The 17,316-nt window shown below is 33.8% G+C and overlaps 1 protein-coding gene across 5 annotated transcripts in view; it reads right to left on the minus strand.

Moving 5' to 3' along the window:
• The window catches only part of LOC145268323 (serine/threonine-protein phosphatase 2A 56 kDa regulatory subunit delta isoform-like), a 243,045-nt gene that overhangs the window by 67,527 nt on the left and 158,202 nt on the right, over nucleotides 1-17,316 (minus strand). For all 5 annotated transcript variants that reach the window (XM_080123811.1, XM_080123810.1, XM_080123812.1 and 2 more), the window contains 3 exons: nucleotides 12,469-12,588; nucleotides 7,998-8,122; nucleotides 1,309-1,410 (listed from right to left, as the gene is read on the minus strand). In XM_080123811.1, the coding sequence (XP_079979937.1) occupies nucleotides 1,309-1,410; nucleotides 7,998-8,122; nucleotides 12,469-12,588 (347 nt within the window). The remainder of the gene's footprint in view (nucleotides 1-1,308; nucleotides 1,411-7,997; nucleotides 8,123-12,468; nucleotides 12,589-17,316) is intronic.

Genomic DNA, 17,316 nt, shown 5'->3' on the forward strand with positions numbered 1-17,316 from the left:
TTCTTGCAGTGGGAGAAAACTAAACATTCAAAACATTTTTGACGTTCAAATTTTCAATTTCCGGAATGCAAATATACATAAAAGTTGACCATTCTGTTTACAGCTGCTGCTGTTACTACTGATCATTACTAATGCTACTGTTAGCAGAATAGTGAAATTGTTAATTGTTCTACCAAAATGAAAACACTGTTTTCAGATAGGGTAATTAAAAATTACTAGTACGAAAAGATAAAACCTACAATTATAATCTTAATGCATAAAAAGGGTAAAAAGATTGATTTGGCTAAAAAATTAAACTCTCTTAAAAATGTTCGGTACCCATTATCTTACAATATTCTCTTTCACATAGCAAAAATAAAACAGGAACAGGTCACTTAGTTTTGTACACCAACTATGATTAACGGTTTTGTGTCTTATAATTTGTCTTTAAATATAATGAAATTCCTAATAGCAGAGTGTTAAAAAAAAAAAACTTTTAAAAACAACCCCCATTCTTCATAAAAGTTGTGAAAATGACCTGTGTTGCAGTTCCATCTTGTTCTTTTATATAAATCTCACCTGTCTGTTTAAATGTATGTGTGTTTGTATGTATGTATGTATGTATGTTTGCTTAAAACTTTCAACAGAGGCGACGGATTTTCACGAGATCAGTATCTTTTTGAAACGCGACCCTTCGGACGACAAATATCGAAAAATTGGCCCAAAACATTAATTTCTTCACCCTCAACAAGGCACTTTTCTTCAAAGAGGGTTCGCTTTTTTCATCGATATTTTCAAAAGGCATCCTCTCTTTTTGATTGCCTTTTTGATAGCCTTAATTTAAATCTTCACCACTTCCGGCTTGATGATGGGCACAATGGCAAAGACGTCACGTTTTTCATGTTCTTTTCCTCCTTTGCAGTACGAGTTTGAGCCTGCCTGCCTACTACCTTTTTTCTTCTTCTCAACCCACATCTCCAAATACCCGGGTAACGCCAGGCACCCAGGCTAGTAATATGATAAGCAGAAGAGGTCATTATTATCTATAGGGTGGACACACCATAATAAGCTGTTAACAGTGTTAAATCTTTTTCCACTGCAGTTGCTTAAATTGTAAAATATATCAAAGATTATTGCTCCATATCAAAGTTTATATTCATTTCCGAACAAAATGATATTTTGAGGACTTGAAGTGTTTTCGTTTTTAAAATATGACTTTTTAGTAGAACCCCATGGGAATCTGCTGATCCAAAGCGTTTTTATAGTTGTATTGTGTATAATTTAAAATTCTTTTTTGATTCTCTCAAGTTTTGTCAAGATGAATCTTACCTTTGTCGTTCTGCTTTGTATTGCATGGTACAATCATCAAATAACTTCTGATTCATCTCCATAAATAATTTCAAAGCATTGTATATTAAGCCATGGATTGTCCTGAAAAAGGCAAACAAGAAATTGGAATTAAAGAGAAATCGTATATCATTCAAACTTGGCAGTGCTTGAATATATGGTTAAGTGGCAGTTTTAATCATTTAGAACTGCTTTAAAGCTTCATTACTCACTCATTTTTCAACCAAATTTCACACAATTACTACAGTTTATAGGTCACCTTCGCAGCTATAGGGTGAAAAAATTTTTTTTTTTCAATTTTCGTTCAGTAAAACAAAAGTTATGAATTTACCGGTGTTCCAAATCGTAAAAAAATGTAAGGAGGTGAACGTTTTTTATGACTGGTTTCCATAGCAACCACATGGCTGAAGCGACTACTGTTGCTACTAATTCACCGCTTTTGCGAAAAGAGAAGTAACAAGTGAAACAGAGAGAATGAAAGAATGAAAAGGGAGATAATTGGGTGGATTTTATTGAAAGCAGACGAGTGCTATACATTGTTATTACATATGTATATGTTATTTTTATGGGGGGCAAAAAAAATAAGACGGAAATTAAACAAAGAACAAGTGAATTTACTGGAAGCCTAGAAAAATCATGGATTACAATAGAAAAATGTGAGCATGAAAAGTAATATGGTTAAGCTTAAACATGGAAAAGTAAAGGACTAGTTGTTAAAACTGGAAAAGAAAAGGACAAGATATTCTAGTAAAAAATATAAATTTATAACAAAATATTGTAGCATTTTTTTTAATTCAATTTATAACATATAATCAATTCTTAATGCTGCAATATTTTAGTCATAAATTTATTATATTTTTACTAGAATATCTTATCCTTTTCTTTTTAGTTTTAACAACTAATCCTTTACTTTTCATGCTCGCATTTTTCTACTCTAATAAAGCCATGGATTGTCCTGAAAAGGGCCAAGAAAAGAGAATAGAGGGAGCGAGAGATAGAAAGAGATATATATGCATAGAAAGAGATACTTATTTGCAAATTACAGCTAATTCGAATAAATTGAAGTTTTTTTTAAACATAACAATCCCAAAACTAACAAATATTTTAGCATTTTTTGGGATTAAAATATATAAGAAAAAAGTCTTTAAAAACATTTTTCTTCCGGTTGATTTATAAAAAAAAAAAAAATTCACTCATTTGTAATTTTTGCTATTTCAAAATAAAAATGTTTATTCTTAGTAAAAAAAAGTTTTATTCACATAAATCACACAATTTCCGCAAAATTATTCTTTTATTTAATTTTTTTTTTTTAAGTGTTCATTTTTTTTTTTTTTTTTTTTATTTATATATTTTGCTGAAATAAAAAAAATTGTACATAAATTTTTTTTTTTTTAATCCAATCCAATATGCTTTCTTTTTTGTACATAGGCGTCACCACTTATCAAGGCCGAGGCCACTCAAGGATAAGGGTTAAAGAGTGTACAGTAGTCAAAAGGACAATATAGTAATCGATAGTAATGGAAGTTCGGTAAATTTGTTAACTTAAGTGGAACGGCTCATCAGAAACTTGTTCACGTTGGACTTGAAGACAACCATATTATAGACAGCTGGAAAGCAGGAAAACGGAAGACAATTCCACAGGCGTGCAGTTCTAAGAAAGAAGCTTTGATCATGGAATCTATGTTTAGGTTTAGGCACAGATAAAGAGTGGGGAAAATTATTGATAATGTTTTCAGCTAGTCGAGTGTTTCTTGTGAACGTTTGGCGAGAGGGGACCATAGATTGAAGCTCAGTTGAACACTTTCCATGAAAATAACGATAAAGCAGAGACAAATTCTGTTAGACGTTGCAGCGAAGAGAAAAGGACATCTCCCACCAGGCCACAAAGTCTATTTTGAACCCTATCAAGGTAGGATCATGACACTGTGTCTGCACAAATAACCTCTTATTGAAATGTTTTTTTCAGTATTGATTTGTTTATGCATATTGCACAAATAAAAAAGTTTTGCAAATAAAACTGTATTTTTTATACACAAGAAAATAATAAATATCCAAAGTTTACAAAACAAATTTTTTCTTTTTTTGTTGTTGTTTGTTTTACATGTGCATATAACAAACAATGCTAGTAAGTTGTGGCAAAAGTGTGGAAAGGCATAAAAATAAGCGCCTTTGGTCGGCATGTACCCGCTGTAAGAAAGCACTAGCGTGCTAACCTGGAATACTTCCGACACATCATACAATTAAGCAAATTTAGGGAGTCCAAGGTGGCAGTATAAAGACAGGTGTTTTGTTTTTGTTTGACAAGAGTTTTATGTTTTTGGATGCTGCTTAATTCATGTATGATTTTGTTTGTTAACGAGAAAAAAAAAGAAAAGGACTGCTGCTGCTTAGGTGAAAACAGCCAACGTTTTGTCGTGGGAGAAAGAAAGAAGACAAAATAATCTGACTGGAGTGCGTCTTTTGTTTTCAACTTGAAAGGAATTATTTGCCTAAATAAATTGTTCAGTCACAAAAATATTATAGATAATCTTTTATATAGAAACCATGTATTCTAGTTTGTTTTTTTTTTTTTTTTTTTAAACTATTATTCAAACTTGTTTTTGTTTGTTTTTTTTTTAAATATCTCTTCCTTCTTTTGTTTTTTTCCTCAAAAATAAAAAAATATCTGCAAAAGTTACGGAAATGAAACAAAGTGGTGTGAAAGTGCAATGTGTACTTTTTAGTTATTGCCCATCCTAGAGTGCCTCAAATCTATTTGATCCTAATTTAAATATATTTAGATGTGCCAGTGAGCTGATGGGTTACAACCACTATTTATTCTATTTTGATTTAATTTGAAAAATTCACAAACTTCTAGAAGAAACTTTGTTTATGGAGGTTCAATTTGGTTTTAGGTACACAGTGGAGGAAGAGGAAATTATTGACAGTGGTTGTATCTAGACAAGTTTTGGTCATCACCAATTCTAGGGTGTCTAAATCCATTTCATCCTTTCCTTTAAATTGAATGTCAACAGTTCAGATTTGAATTAGCAACACCACACACTGAGCTGGGATTGTGTTGTATAAATAAATTGAAGTGATTATAAAAAGGTTGATTTAAATCAATAGACTAAATATAAGGCATTATTTCAGGATGACTGACGAATAAAAAAAAAAAAAATTGTGATACGAGTAGTGAGAACGTTTTGTTTACAGATGCAGGTGCTTGTACGGATTAGTGATATTTTAAACCAACATAGCTCAGGTAAAAAAACATTACATACTTACATGTCATGTCAAAATTAGTATAAATTCCAAACATCCATAAAAAATGAGATTGTCGGACTGACTTCCTCATCTTGGTTGTTATAGTCACAACGTTTCGGCCGTTTTGCCTTCCGGCCTTCATCAGGTATTTTTTGTATCAAACTGGGGAAACACCTGATGAAGGCCGGAGGGCAAAACGGCCGAAACGTTGTGACTATTACAACCAAGATGAGGAAGTCAGTCCGACAATCTCAATAAATGAAAACACCTCATCTCAAAAATACAGACAATTACTATCCATAAAAATGATTTAATAGAAAAATAATTACAAGTAAAAATCAAATTTATTGAGTTTATCGATTTATAGAGTTTTATGCTGTTTTAATGTTGAATAATTATCAAGATCCAGGGGAGATAACTGCAATGGATAATTTTTTACTAAATAATTATGCCATTTTTAAGCACAGAATGTTGAAATGTAATTATGGATGACTTTTTGGTAAAAATATCTAGCTTATCTTCTACTGGACTTTTGGAATTTATATTAATTTTGACGTAACACATAAGCATGTAGTGTTTTCACCTGAAATGTGCTGATTTAAAAGATCATTATTCTACACAAGCACCCAGATGCATAATCTCCATTATAAGATGTATTTTAAAGGGAGAATGAAATGAGAAAGCCTTGGAAAATGTGCATTTTTCAATCAGATTATCTCCCTTTGGAGAAAGAGCTCTCCTTTATTTGGAAATACAATTAGATAGAAAATGGGTGCATATGTACTCAGGGATTGAAAATAGTGTGAACGGGAGAGGAGAGGGATGATAAGTATATGGGTACAAGCCGAGAAGTGTGTGGGTAGAGGGGAAAAGAGGGCAAATAATTCTCTCTCTTGACCGACTGACAAAGCAAATAAGAATATTTGGTAGAGAGTTAGGAGAGGTTCTCAATCTTTGGTAAGGGGAATTAGTCAAAGAAAAGGAAAACCTTTAGATTAGATTAGTTGTGGAAGAAGTTTTAAGGAAGAGAGGGGAGGATGTTACCACCCTATTAGGTCGCCTTGAAAAATTATGGTTACAAAAAGCAGTATTTCTACATAGATTGAAACTACAAACATCTTTACAGCTGATTAAAACACACTGCTTCTTGCTGGGAGCCAGTTCCATTTTTCACCAAATGAAGAGGGTTGGGGCCAAATTCCTACTGTCTGCAATGAAGTGCAATGCAGGGAAAGCCAATTGGGAGAAGGAGTTATTGTAACTCAGGAATTGAAGTAAACAATAACAAAATAAACTAACACTAAGATGCCTCACCCCTACGCCCTACCAGTGAGGAGGGAATCGTACAAAACAAAAACTTAAGAAACTGATAACATATGTTGGAAGGAAACAGGAAGTCATTCTTTGATGAATGAAATGTCACATACCACCATGAATCATTTGAGATAGCCTTTATGATAACATCTCCAGAGAGAATTGTCATACAGAAAAAGGAAGGCAAGGCAAAACAAGACGGAGAGAAGAAAACAAAGAGATAATACGGAAAAAGACAGAGCGAGAAAGAGAAAGAAATCATTTTAACATACGTCTTACAAACTGGAATGTGTTAAAGTGATCTGACAGAAATCAATTTTTTTATATATATACCTTTTATGTATGTAAAATATTTAATAAAAATATAAATAAAAATATGCTTCATAAAAAAAGGGGCGATTCATTCATTCATATATATGACTAACAAAAACAGCTTATAGCTTTTTAAAAACGCTAGGGTAGCAGAAAATAAATACATAACAGGGCAACAACAAATATGATATAAGGTATTAGTCACATCTTTTGAATTTTATAAGGTTAAATTCGAAAATTTTTTAAAACAATGTGATGCTGTATGATTTTTTATTAAATGATTAAAATCACTTTTTATTTTATTTTCTGGAATTTTCAGTGACATCTGCCCTAACCATAAGACTTTGTATTCCCCCCCCCCCGCCTTTTTTATCCTCATTTGGTGGTGTTTGTTAAATTTGAGGGGTGAAGAGGAAAATTGTATATTTGATCTAGTTGATGATTGCATCAAAATCAGGTTTGATGCATTTTGCCTGGTTGGTGCAAATATTGTATAGATGTTAGTCACATTTTTTTGAAAACATTATACCCCACATCTTTTATGAAAAAAAAAAAAATTTCAGTTTGATCAATTTACATGATTTTTGGTGTATGATATTTTCCATCCATTACAGGTATCTATATGATAAAGATTTTACTTTAATTTTGTTTTATATATTTTTCTTGGAAAGTTATGGAAGGCTGTAATAATTTAAGCAAAAATCAACTTTTTCTGGATTAAAAAAAAAAACAAAAAAAAACGATATTTCACATCCTGGATAATTATATTTTTTATAACTTTTCTTATCGACACCACTAAACAAACACAAAAAATATCATTAAAAAAAAAAAAAAAAAAAAAAAAAATCATAAGTTCACAGTTCAACCTAAATAAAAAAAAATACAAAAAATCTTTATGATATAGATACCCGTTACGGAACAAAGATGTCATATCCGAAAAATAATGTGAATTGATTGATTAGTTTTATTTTTAACTAAAAAATCAAATTTTATGAGTAAGCAAAAAGGAACTGTCTTGCATCATCCTTGAAAAGGAGGGAGGACAGATAAATTCACAAAAATTCCAACTTGCAAGAACTACAGATTTCACATTTAAATTGTTTAAAAATGAGTTTCTTTATTAAAAATAAAGCTACTTGATCAATTTATGTGATTTTTGGAATATGACATCTTTGTTTCATGACAGGCATGAACATCATAAAGGTTTGTCTGAAATTAAAAAAAAAAAAAAAAAAAAAAGGCACTTGTACAACTTAATCAAGACATTAAAAAGTGAAAATATCGAAAAAAGTTTAAATTGTACGTATCCGTTATGGAATGAAGTTCTCCGAAAAAAAATTTCACTTAATTTCATCAAGTAGTTTTTGTTTTACAGCGAAAAAAAAACAATTTATTATGATACCGAGCAAAAGGTTCGATTTTTAGGAATAAAAGCTAGTATTAAAGATGGGGAGGGAGTGTCGGCGCTTTAACTGGAGTTATCTCCCCATGGCATGTTCTAAACTCCAAACAAAAATGTCAAAATTTCCAAGATGTCTGCCTTCAACGCGCTCTTATAAAAACATGTTTTTCCGCTGTAAAAAAAAAAAATTTTTTTTTAAATACTCAATCAAATTAAGTGAACTTTTTTTCCGGAGATCTTCAGTTCAAAACGGATACGTACAATATAACAATTTTTTTTTTTTTTTTTTTAATATCTTCATTTTTTAATGTCTTGATTAAACTGTACAAGTACCAAAAAAATTATTTAGGTTAAATCGAAATCCTTTTACTTGCTGTAAAATGATTAAATTACTTACTTGTTCCAGTGTTCTTTGCTCATGTACAATGCCGGAAACATTATCGGGAGAATAATTGCCACGTTTTCACTAATTAAGCTTAGGATGTATTCATTGTTCCAAAAATACAAGGCTCTCTCAGCAACCTGGAATAAAAATAATTTTTTTTTTTTTTTACTTTTTTCTAAATCTGTATATTATAAGAGAATTATGCAACAACTTCAAGTGTGACTTTTTTGCATCAACATAACTTTGATACATAATTTGTTAAAAAAAATTGTTTACAATTAATAGATTATTTTCTGGAAAAAAAAAAATGCTGTAGCACAAAATAAAACAAAACTTGAAAGGTAAGTTAACAAAAAAAAAAAAAAAAAATCTTGCTATAGGAGTTAAATTCAGTGAGTTTTCTTTTTTTAAGGAGGGTGCTGAAAAATTACAAAAACATAAAATTACTCTACCACTAACTTTAAGTACAAGGGGTAACTCTTCCTAAAATAAAAACTTTCCTGAATTATCACCAACCGTAAGTCTTAATGGCAAGCCCACCCATAAAAAAAAAAAAAAAACATTCCTTAACCCTACACTTAGAGTGACAAACCTCAAAAATGTTCCTTAACTATCACTAACCATAAGTTTGAGGAGCAGGCCTCCCCAAACAGAAAATATGTTAAATAATTTTTTTTTTTTTCATAGGAGTCACCACTTATCAAGGCCTGGAGGCCACTCGAGGATAAGGATTGAAGAGTGTACACTAGTCAATGGGATAATATTGTAGTAATCGTTAGTAATGGAAATTTGGTAAATTAGATTACTTAAGGGGGCGGTTCATCAAGAATTTGTTTATGTTGGACTTGAAGACAACCAAGTTGTAGTCAGGTGGGAAACGGGCAAATGGAAGAGAGTTCCACAGGCGTGCACTTCTAAGAAAGAAGCTTTGTTTATGGAATCTACGTTTTTATTTAGGCACAGATAAATAGTGGGAAAAATTATTGACAGTGGTTTCAGCTAAACGGGTGTTTTTCGTAAAAGATTGGCAAGGGGGAGACCAGAGATTGGAGCTCAGACGAGCACTTGCCATTGGAAATAACGATAAAATAAAGACAGGCTCGATGTAATCACCTAAAAACTATACCTAAACATAATCGAGTTTAACCAGCTTTTAAGCTAGACCACAAAAATGTACCGTAAACATGGTGGTGTCTTACAGTAGGTCAGGTCAAGACAAACACCAGAGATACAAAGTTTTGTCTTTGTGTTGACTCTCAGTTCTTTGTTCTTCATCTTCCATGTCCGCAACCTCACCGAGATAGTAGTGGCACAGTGGTCAACAAAAAAAAACAACACAGAAACACTTTCATTTAAGGACAGTGACAACCTTCATATGGTTGCAATATTGTTTGATGTATATTGGGGTGTAATTGAGGAAAGTTGGAAGGTTCTACTTATAGACACTGCTGATAAGAACTGGCCAATCGAATGGAGCCATGTTCTGCTAGTAAACAATCAGAAACAAGAATCGCTCGATAAAAATATTAGACCTTTTAGAATTCCTGCACATAATTTTTTTGTGTCAACACGAGAAAGATCTTTTGCTCTTTGCTTGCAAAATATTTAAATCTGAGACTTATACAGAACAGCTACCCACTGAAAACTTATAAGAAATTAAACATGGCTTTCAATTCAAGAGTATCTGATAGTCTTCTAGAGAGAATTCTTAAGAGCAAGATATCAGGGAAACAAATGTCAACAAAATAATCATCATGAATGATGCTCCACCTCCTCCTCCTCCTCAGCAGCAGCAACAGCAGCAGCTTAAATGCATTACACTGGGAAATCTCCAATAACAACTTTGTAATTGTATAAAATTTTACACGTTAATAAATTTGAAAAATATAAACATGGTTGTGGTGGTGGGAGGGGGCATTTTGTTTTCAATTTTAAATAAATTTCTTCCCCCTCTCCATCCTCACTCCTTTTTATGTATAAGAGCTAAGTGTGTCCAAGGATGGAGTACTGTTGCCACGTCCAGGCAGGAGCTGCTAGAAGCAGCTTATCCTGCCGTGACAAAGTTCAAATTAGACTTTGTAGCTTAGTGCAAGATGCCCTTTTTTCTTCCCTGGAACCTCTTTCTCACAGAAGAGGCATTGTAAGCCTGTCTCTACTTTATCGTTATTTTCATAAGTGCTTGTCTGAGCTCCAATCTATGGTCTCCCCTGGCCTGACTTTCACAAAAAACACTCGTCTAACTGAAACCACTATCAATAATTTCCCCCACTCTTTATCTGTGCCTACACCAAAACGTAGATTCCATGAACAAAGCTTCTTTCTTAGAACTGCACGCCTATGGAACTCTGTTCCGTTTTCCTGCTTTCCAACCGACTGCAATATGGTTGTTTTCAAGTCCAACGTGAACAAGCCCTTGATGTGCCATCCCCTTAAGTAATTCAATTTACCACTACTATCGATGACTGACATGTTCCCTTGACTACTGTACATTCAGTAACTCTTATCCTCGAGTGGCCTCCAGGTTTTGATAAGTGGTGATTCCTTTGTAAAATAAAAAAAAATTTCCCCATTCCACCAGTCTTTTTAATAGTTAAATACTTGTAGTGGATATTCCAATAATAAACATTTTGGTTAACTTGATTTTAATGAATTCTATTACCCACCATAATTAGCTAATTTAAAAAAAAAATTTTTTTTTAAATAACTTAAAATTTTAATGTTAACGTTCATTTAAAAAGTCATGTTTGAATGTCGATAAAGTTTTATTCTAACCTGGAGTGTTTGATAAAATCTGGTTCAAACTCTATACTATGTTTGTAGAGTTTATCTCTTTTGTCTAGAAGTAAAGTGTAGTATCTGTTGTGACGATGAATTATCTTTTCTGGCTTCAATCAGTGAGGGAGAAATCCATCTATATCAAAGAAATTTGAATTTGCTCCTTTTTTTTTTTTTTTGTATTTGGGTGGGGTGGGAGTATTTTCCCTATATTAGAAATTGACCTTGTGCCTAACTCTGCAAATAAATAAAGATCAAAATTTTCATAAAAAGTCAGCTTTGAGGTTTTTCAATTGGAGGAGTAAATACAAGGAGACTAATTGTTCGCTATCTGACATTGTGTAGATTGCAGTTTTTGGTGAAGACCAACACTTTTTTAATACTCTTTTCCACCCCAAACATTATTGCCACTTGGAATGTAAGGGGCTATTATTTGGAATCGTGTCAAACAGGGGACTGTGAAAGGGGGTTGAGCAGCAAGATGTCTGTTCACATTACATTTAAACTTCTGCATGCTTGTACAGTCAGGGAAGCAGGAAATAGGGAGGGAATTCCAAAGTCTCATATTCCAAGGGAAGAAACTATCAAAATAGAAGGCTTTCTGGCATCTAAGAACTTCTACAGAGAAGGGATGAGATTTTGCTGCTTGTTGAGTTAGTTGAGGGGGGGGGCGTATGTAAATGGAGGAGGCACAAGCAACTTATTCTACCATAGTTGATTGACTAAGGCAAACTAACCTAACTGCTACTAGAGAGCAGATGTATGATCTACTCTAGCTTTAAAAAAACTAATAAAAAAACAAATTGTGTGTGACCATAGTCCAAGGTGATCCAAAAGCTCCTTTTTTAGTGTAGTATGGTTGAATGCCATTCGTTACCCTTAACTACTCCACTTACTCTTGATCCTCACTTTATAATGACAAATTTTTAGCAAAGGAGCATCAAGTATAATATTTTAGTCTTTAGTATGACTCAACTGAGCATTAAATCTTGATCTCCCAGCTGCCCTTGTGGGGAGGCAAGTAAATAGGGACTAATTTATTTAACTGAAATGATAAATAAGACAAAGATCTATTGTTCTGCAAAGTCAAAGTCAACCGGCAACATTTGGTTACATTTGATTAGTCAGCTTAAATGTTGCTTGGGTCTGACTTTGAAAATCTGGTAAGATAACTTTATATGAATGTAAGAAATATGTTACAATTTTTCAAATCTAACACTTGGCAAGATTTAAGTTTGGACAAGATTATCGTTCGTGTGCAGTAATTTTTTTTTTTTTTTTTTTATGTTGTTACTGCAAAATGCAATTCTATATGCTATTTTTCCCCCTAGATTTTAAGCAATAAAACAGATAAAAATTAAGAAAACCTTTAAACTAATGTCAAAATCTTTTGGAGGCTTCCCCATCACTAATAAGCAGCACTAGGTTCATGCATTGGCTATATTATATATATATGGATTGGCTTTGTGTCTAACTCTGCTCTCGTGGGAAGGCAAGAAAATAGAGACAAATCCGTTTAGAACAGAATTGTGAATAAGAGGAAGATCTACTGTTTTGCAAAGTCATGTAAATTAATGAGATAATTTTAATTTGTTGTTATCTTACGTGAGTTAATCATGTTGACACACAAGTTCTCATTTGATCAACAAAGTTAAAATGAAAGAAAAAAAAAATGAAAAAGTAAATAAAAGAAAGAAAAAAAACTTACTTGGAAATGTGGGCTGGAAACACATTTAGATAATTGTCTAAACAGTGGCCGCACTACTTTGACAAATTCTGCTGGTTCTATCACATCCAAGATTTCCTCCAGTTCATTTAAAAACATCACCTAGTAAAATAAATAATTAGACTTTGTGTTAGCTTTAAGAAAACCAAATAGGTGTAACTCTAACCCACTCAGTCCCCCCAAGAAAAACAAAGCCTAACAAAGGGTAAAGAAATATAATTACACCCAATTTACTTTTTACAAAAGTGGAGCAAATTTTGCAGCAATGTAAGTGAATAAATGTAAATATTTTGTTATTAATGACACCTATATTTACAACCCTAACCAACTCATTGTTATTTAAATCAATGATACAAGTCTTTCAAATGCTCTTTCTCTCTCTCTCTCTATATATATATATATAAAGCTGAACGTCTGTGTGTGTGTGTGTGTGTGTGTGTGTGTGTGTCTAGTCACGAATAGGCTCCTATATGGTTGACTATTATAGAAAACTGATCACATATAATGATAGAAGATGTATCGAGACACAGGAATGAGTATGTTTGATCTGGCATAATGATGATTCATTAAAATTGTGGGGTCTGCATACGTGCCTGGTCCACAAAGTATGGAAATAAAAAATTAAAAAAGAAAACGTTTACAAGTGTTTTTGATATAATAATACTTTGATAAGTAAGTTTTAACTTAATTAGGGATGGTATAATAAAATTGTGGGGGGTTTGCGTTCATGCCTGGCCTCCATAGAATGGGGGCATCGGTAAGACAATTTGTTTTTTTCCCCTCTTTTTCCTTTGGTGCGTTACAGATTCAAGCCTGCTTAATCCTATTTTTTTTTCTTTTTTTGCACTCACAATTTTCCTTTTCCTTTTTTTTTTGCTCAACTAACACCCTTAAACGCACCACTTTCTTTTCCGTCTTTGCATCATGGTTTCAAGCCTGCCTGCTAACTACAATTTAAAAAAAAAAATTTATTTTTGCTCAACACACATCTCCAAATACCCAGGCAACGCTGGGCACCCAGGCTAGTTGCTAATAAAACAGACATATATTATATAATAGAAAAGTACCAAACTGCTATTTGTATGTCTCATTGCATAACTATTTTTTTTTAACAGTCCATGGTGTTATTCATGCATAATTTAAACAGTTTTGAAAATACATATATGTGTAATGTAATGAAGACGCAAGCAGAAAAAAAACTTTTTCCAACCTTTTATTCAACCGAATTTTACAACAACAAATGCGGCAAGTGGCCAGGAATGTTAATAAAATAAAATAAAAAAAGAAAGTATTCACATAAAAAAATAAAGAAAAAGTAAACGGCAAGATCACGTGAGAAGAGACATACAAATAAAGAGAAAGTCACTTTAATAAGTTATGAGAAATTTATAACACTCTCCCCCACTTGAAACAGAGATTATTATTAGAAAGTTTATAAACCCTAACCCGACTGGACTGGTTTACGAGTCCTACTAGACCAGCGGAGAGGCAGCTCACCACCGGAAGAGTCAGAAGTCTCAGACTTTTAGGAAATATTAATCTTGGAACTTGCACCAGATGAAGACGGAAGATTTTTTGGGTCCACATCCCCAGCAGAATCCTGCAGTCGATCTTGGTTCATGTTTCCAGCAAAATATTGAGGTCAATCTAGATCCACGTTCTCAGCAGAATCCTGAGGTTGATCTGGGCACAAATTTTTACCAGGAGCCTGAGATCATGAAAAATGGGCCAAATGCCTCAGTGCTACAGAATCCTCCCAACCATCACAATGTCAAATTCTCGCGTGTGTAGGGTTGGCTTTGGGGAGTTCCACTACCTCAATAATAGGGTCATACTTGCTCGGCCACCAAATCATTTTAATAACACTTTTCCAGGTTCACAGAGCCAAACAGGCAATTCAGTGCTAGTGGAAGAGTGCCTTATAAAATTGAACATGCGTTCATGAGGAATGGCATTAGTGATGGTGTATAGTAGAGAACGAATAGCATGTAAAACATTCTGTAGCATGTCCTGCCAAGCGTTAATGGGTAACTGTTGACATTCCAAAGCTAATAAGATAGTGTTCCATATAATTCCATTATAGCGCTCACATTAGCTGTTACCTTTTGGGTTATAAGCAGCAGTGTTACTGGATCCAATACCAAATCATAGCAGCCTGACATAAACAAAGCTCCCCAATCAGAATGGATAAATGAGGGAAGTTCGAAGATAGAGAAAACAGTCATCAAGCACTATCAGTTTGAGCAGAGCAATCACGACAAGGGAAAGCGAAAGGAAATCAACTATATTTGTCGACAACAGTAAGTATCTAACGGCAACCTGACGAGGATACTGGAAGAGGTCCTTTGTAATCAACAGAAGATGCTGAAACGGGGCAGTAGAACGGATAAAAATATGATTAGGGGAATTAAGGAATTGGGGTTTTATTTTAGCACAAGTAGGACATTCAGAAGTAACGTGCCAGATGCCGATTGAATATGGCATTTTGTGACCTTACGAAATGCCAAAAAGCGTTGTACTCCAGGATGTATTAAAGAATTATGAATTTATTTTAGTTCCTCCAAGGAAGAAATAGCAGTACCATATGTTCCTGATAACGTATCAGTGACAACATTTTCATTTCCAGGACAGTGTTTTATATCATATTAGCGGGGGTACCCGGCGTTGCCCGGGTGTTTGTAGGTGTGTGTGGTGTTTAATAAAAAAGAACCGGGTGAGTGGGGGGGGGGGAGATCGGACTGGAAGCCCTGAGGCGAAGTTTGAAAATAAAATCGACAAGCCAGAATGAGTTAGTGAAAGATGTTTGAATTTATTTAAGTAAAGAACGAAATTGACAGGTGCGCGCCCGGAAGTCGTCGAGCTTAGCGACGACAACGACGTAGGTTTGTTTGTTATAAGCGAAGTAAAAAAAGAAAACAACGTTAACACTTAAGCGGGAAAAAAAACACAAAAAAAACTATCGTAAGACAAACGAACGATGAAAACAGAAAACGAACACGTCAAAAATGGCTTAAATAAGCCTGTTTCGATATTAAAATTTAAAAAAAAAATCGCTGGGTACCCGTGTGTATTTGGGTGTGTGGTCAGGGGTGGATAAGCGAAGTAAAAATAAAACAGAAAAATGAACGTTACGTGAAGAATGGCTTAAATAACACTGGTTCAATATTTAAATTTAAAAATAAAAAAAAAAAAAAATAAAAAAGACATCTCACACCACGATTCGAACCCAAAATGTTTAAATAATGAACCAACGCGCTAATCAACTGACCTAACGCTATTTACATGAAATTTGTCCAGTTTTTCAACTATTTGTAAATCAGGTCATGACGTCATCTGATGCATGCGTAGAACCGGTCAAGAGGACTGTTTTGTTGACCCCCCCCCTTGTCAATAATTGTCGATTTCGGGGTGAAAAAATGAACGTTTTTGGCCAATTTTTCGATATTTTTTGAGCGAAGGAGGGAGCTTCGATATGATACCGAGTTTGTGAATTTTTGTTGTGTCTGTCGAAAGTTTTTAGCAGACATACACACATACATACATTTTCGCTTTTATATATATAGACTAGCAGGGGGAGTACCCGGCGTTGCCCAGGTGTTTGTAGGTGTGTGTATGGAGGGGGAGGTAATTAATAATCCTGCTTAAATATTATAAAAAAGACGATGTAAAAAAAAAAAAAAAATCCAAAACCAAAACGGAAAAAAAATGGCATAAATAAACCTGGGGGGGGGGGGTAAACTAAAGAATAAGCGAAGTAATAAAAAAATAAGTTTAGTCGGGAGGAGGGATTGAACCCGGAAGATTTGATGCGGAGGTGGAAACCAATGCCAACTACTTAACGGTCTCGACCACGAATGAGAGTAATTGATTAACGTGTTAAGTTAAAGCTTATAAAGCTAAAAGAGGTTTGATTGACAGGACAACGCCAAATGAGGTCATCGCGCGATCGTTATTTTTAGTTTTCACTTCACCCCAGATGATGGTGGGAAGGGGGGAAAGCAGAGCGAAAGCCGAGAACACGTTTTTCACTGTATTTATACTAAAATGCAGGACAAACTGGGCACAAAGCGAAATAGCGCGAATCTCATAAAAGTCGACGTAAATAAATCTAGAGACGATCCGCGTTCCCAAATCCTACATATTATGATATAGGACCCATATAAACAGTTGTAAGCGATAGTAATGAACCCGGGAGCATGTGCTCGAAAAGCCTTTTGGAGACATACATGAAATGGTCACACACATTTTGCCTTTTATATATATAGATGAAAAAGGAAGAGGTTCCATTTTCCACCGTATAATTTTATCGTTTTTAATTTTTCTGCAATTAGCAGGTTTAAACATAAAACATACAGCTCGTTGATCCATAATAGTGAAATGTTTCCCGGTAATGAGGTCTTTCCATTTACGAACATATTCTACTATGGCATACACTTCTTTTTTGACTATATGAAGTCGCGTTTCAGAGGGGTTCAACAACCGGGAAAAGAGCCCTGCAGCTCTCTCAGCTTGTAAGAAAGAGTCTCCGATAGCTTTTTCTGAGGCATCAGTTTCAATAACAAACGCAATTCATCATCAATAACCTTTACAGAAGATTCGGCCATGTCTTTCTTGAGCTCTTTGAAGTTCACAACCATGAAAGGCATTGAGAATTGTTTATTTTCAACAAGTGGGTGAATTTTTGGATGAGTAATTAAGTATCCATTTTGCATAGAAGGCAAATATACCAAGACACCTTTTTCACGATTTTGAGTCGGAAAGGGGAAGCATTTGCAAAAGAGGTCCCAAACGCTCAGGATCGGGTTGAAGAGTTCCATTACAAATTTTATA

Source organism: Euprymna scolopes, chromosome 43 (assembly GCF_053919585.1).
Source record: "Euprymna scolopes isolate OS-2025 chromosome 43, ASM5391958v1, whole genome shotgun sequence".
NCBI lineage: Eukaryota > Metazoa > Mollusca > Cephalopoda > Sepiida > Sepiolidae > Euprymna > Euprymna scolopes.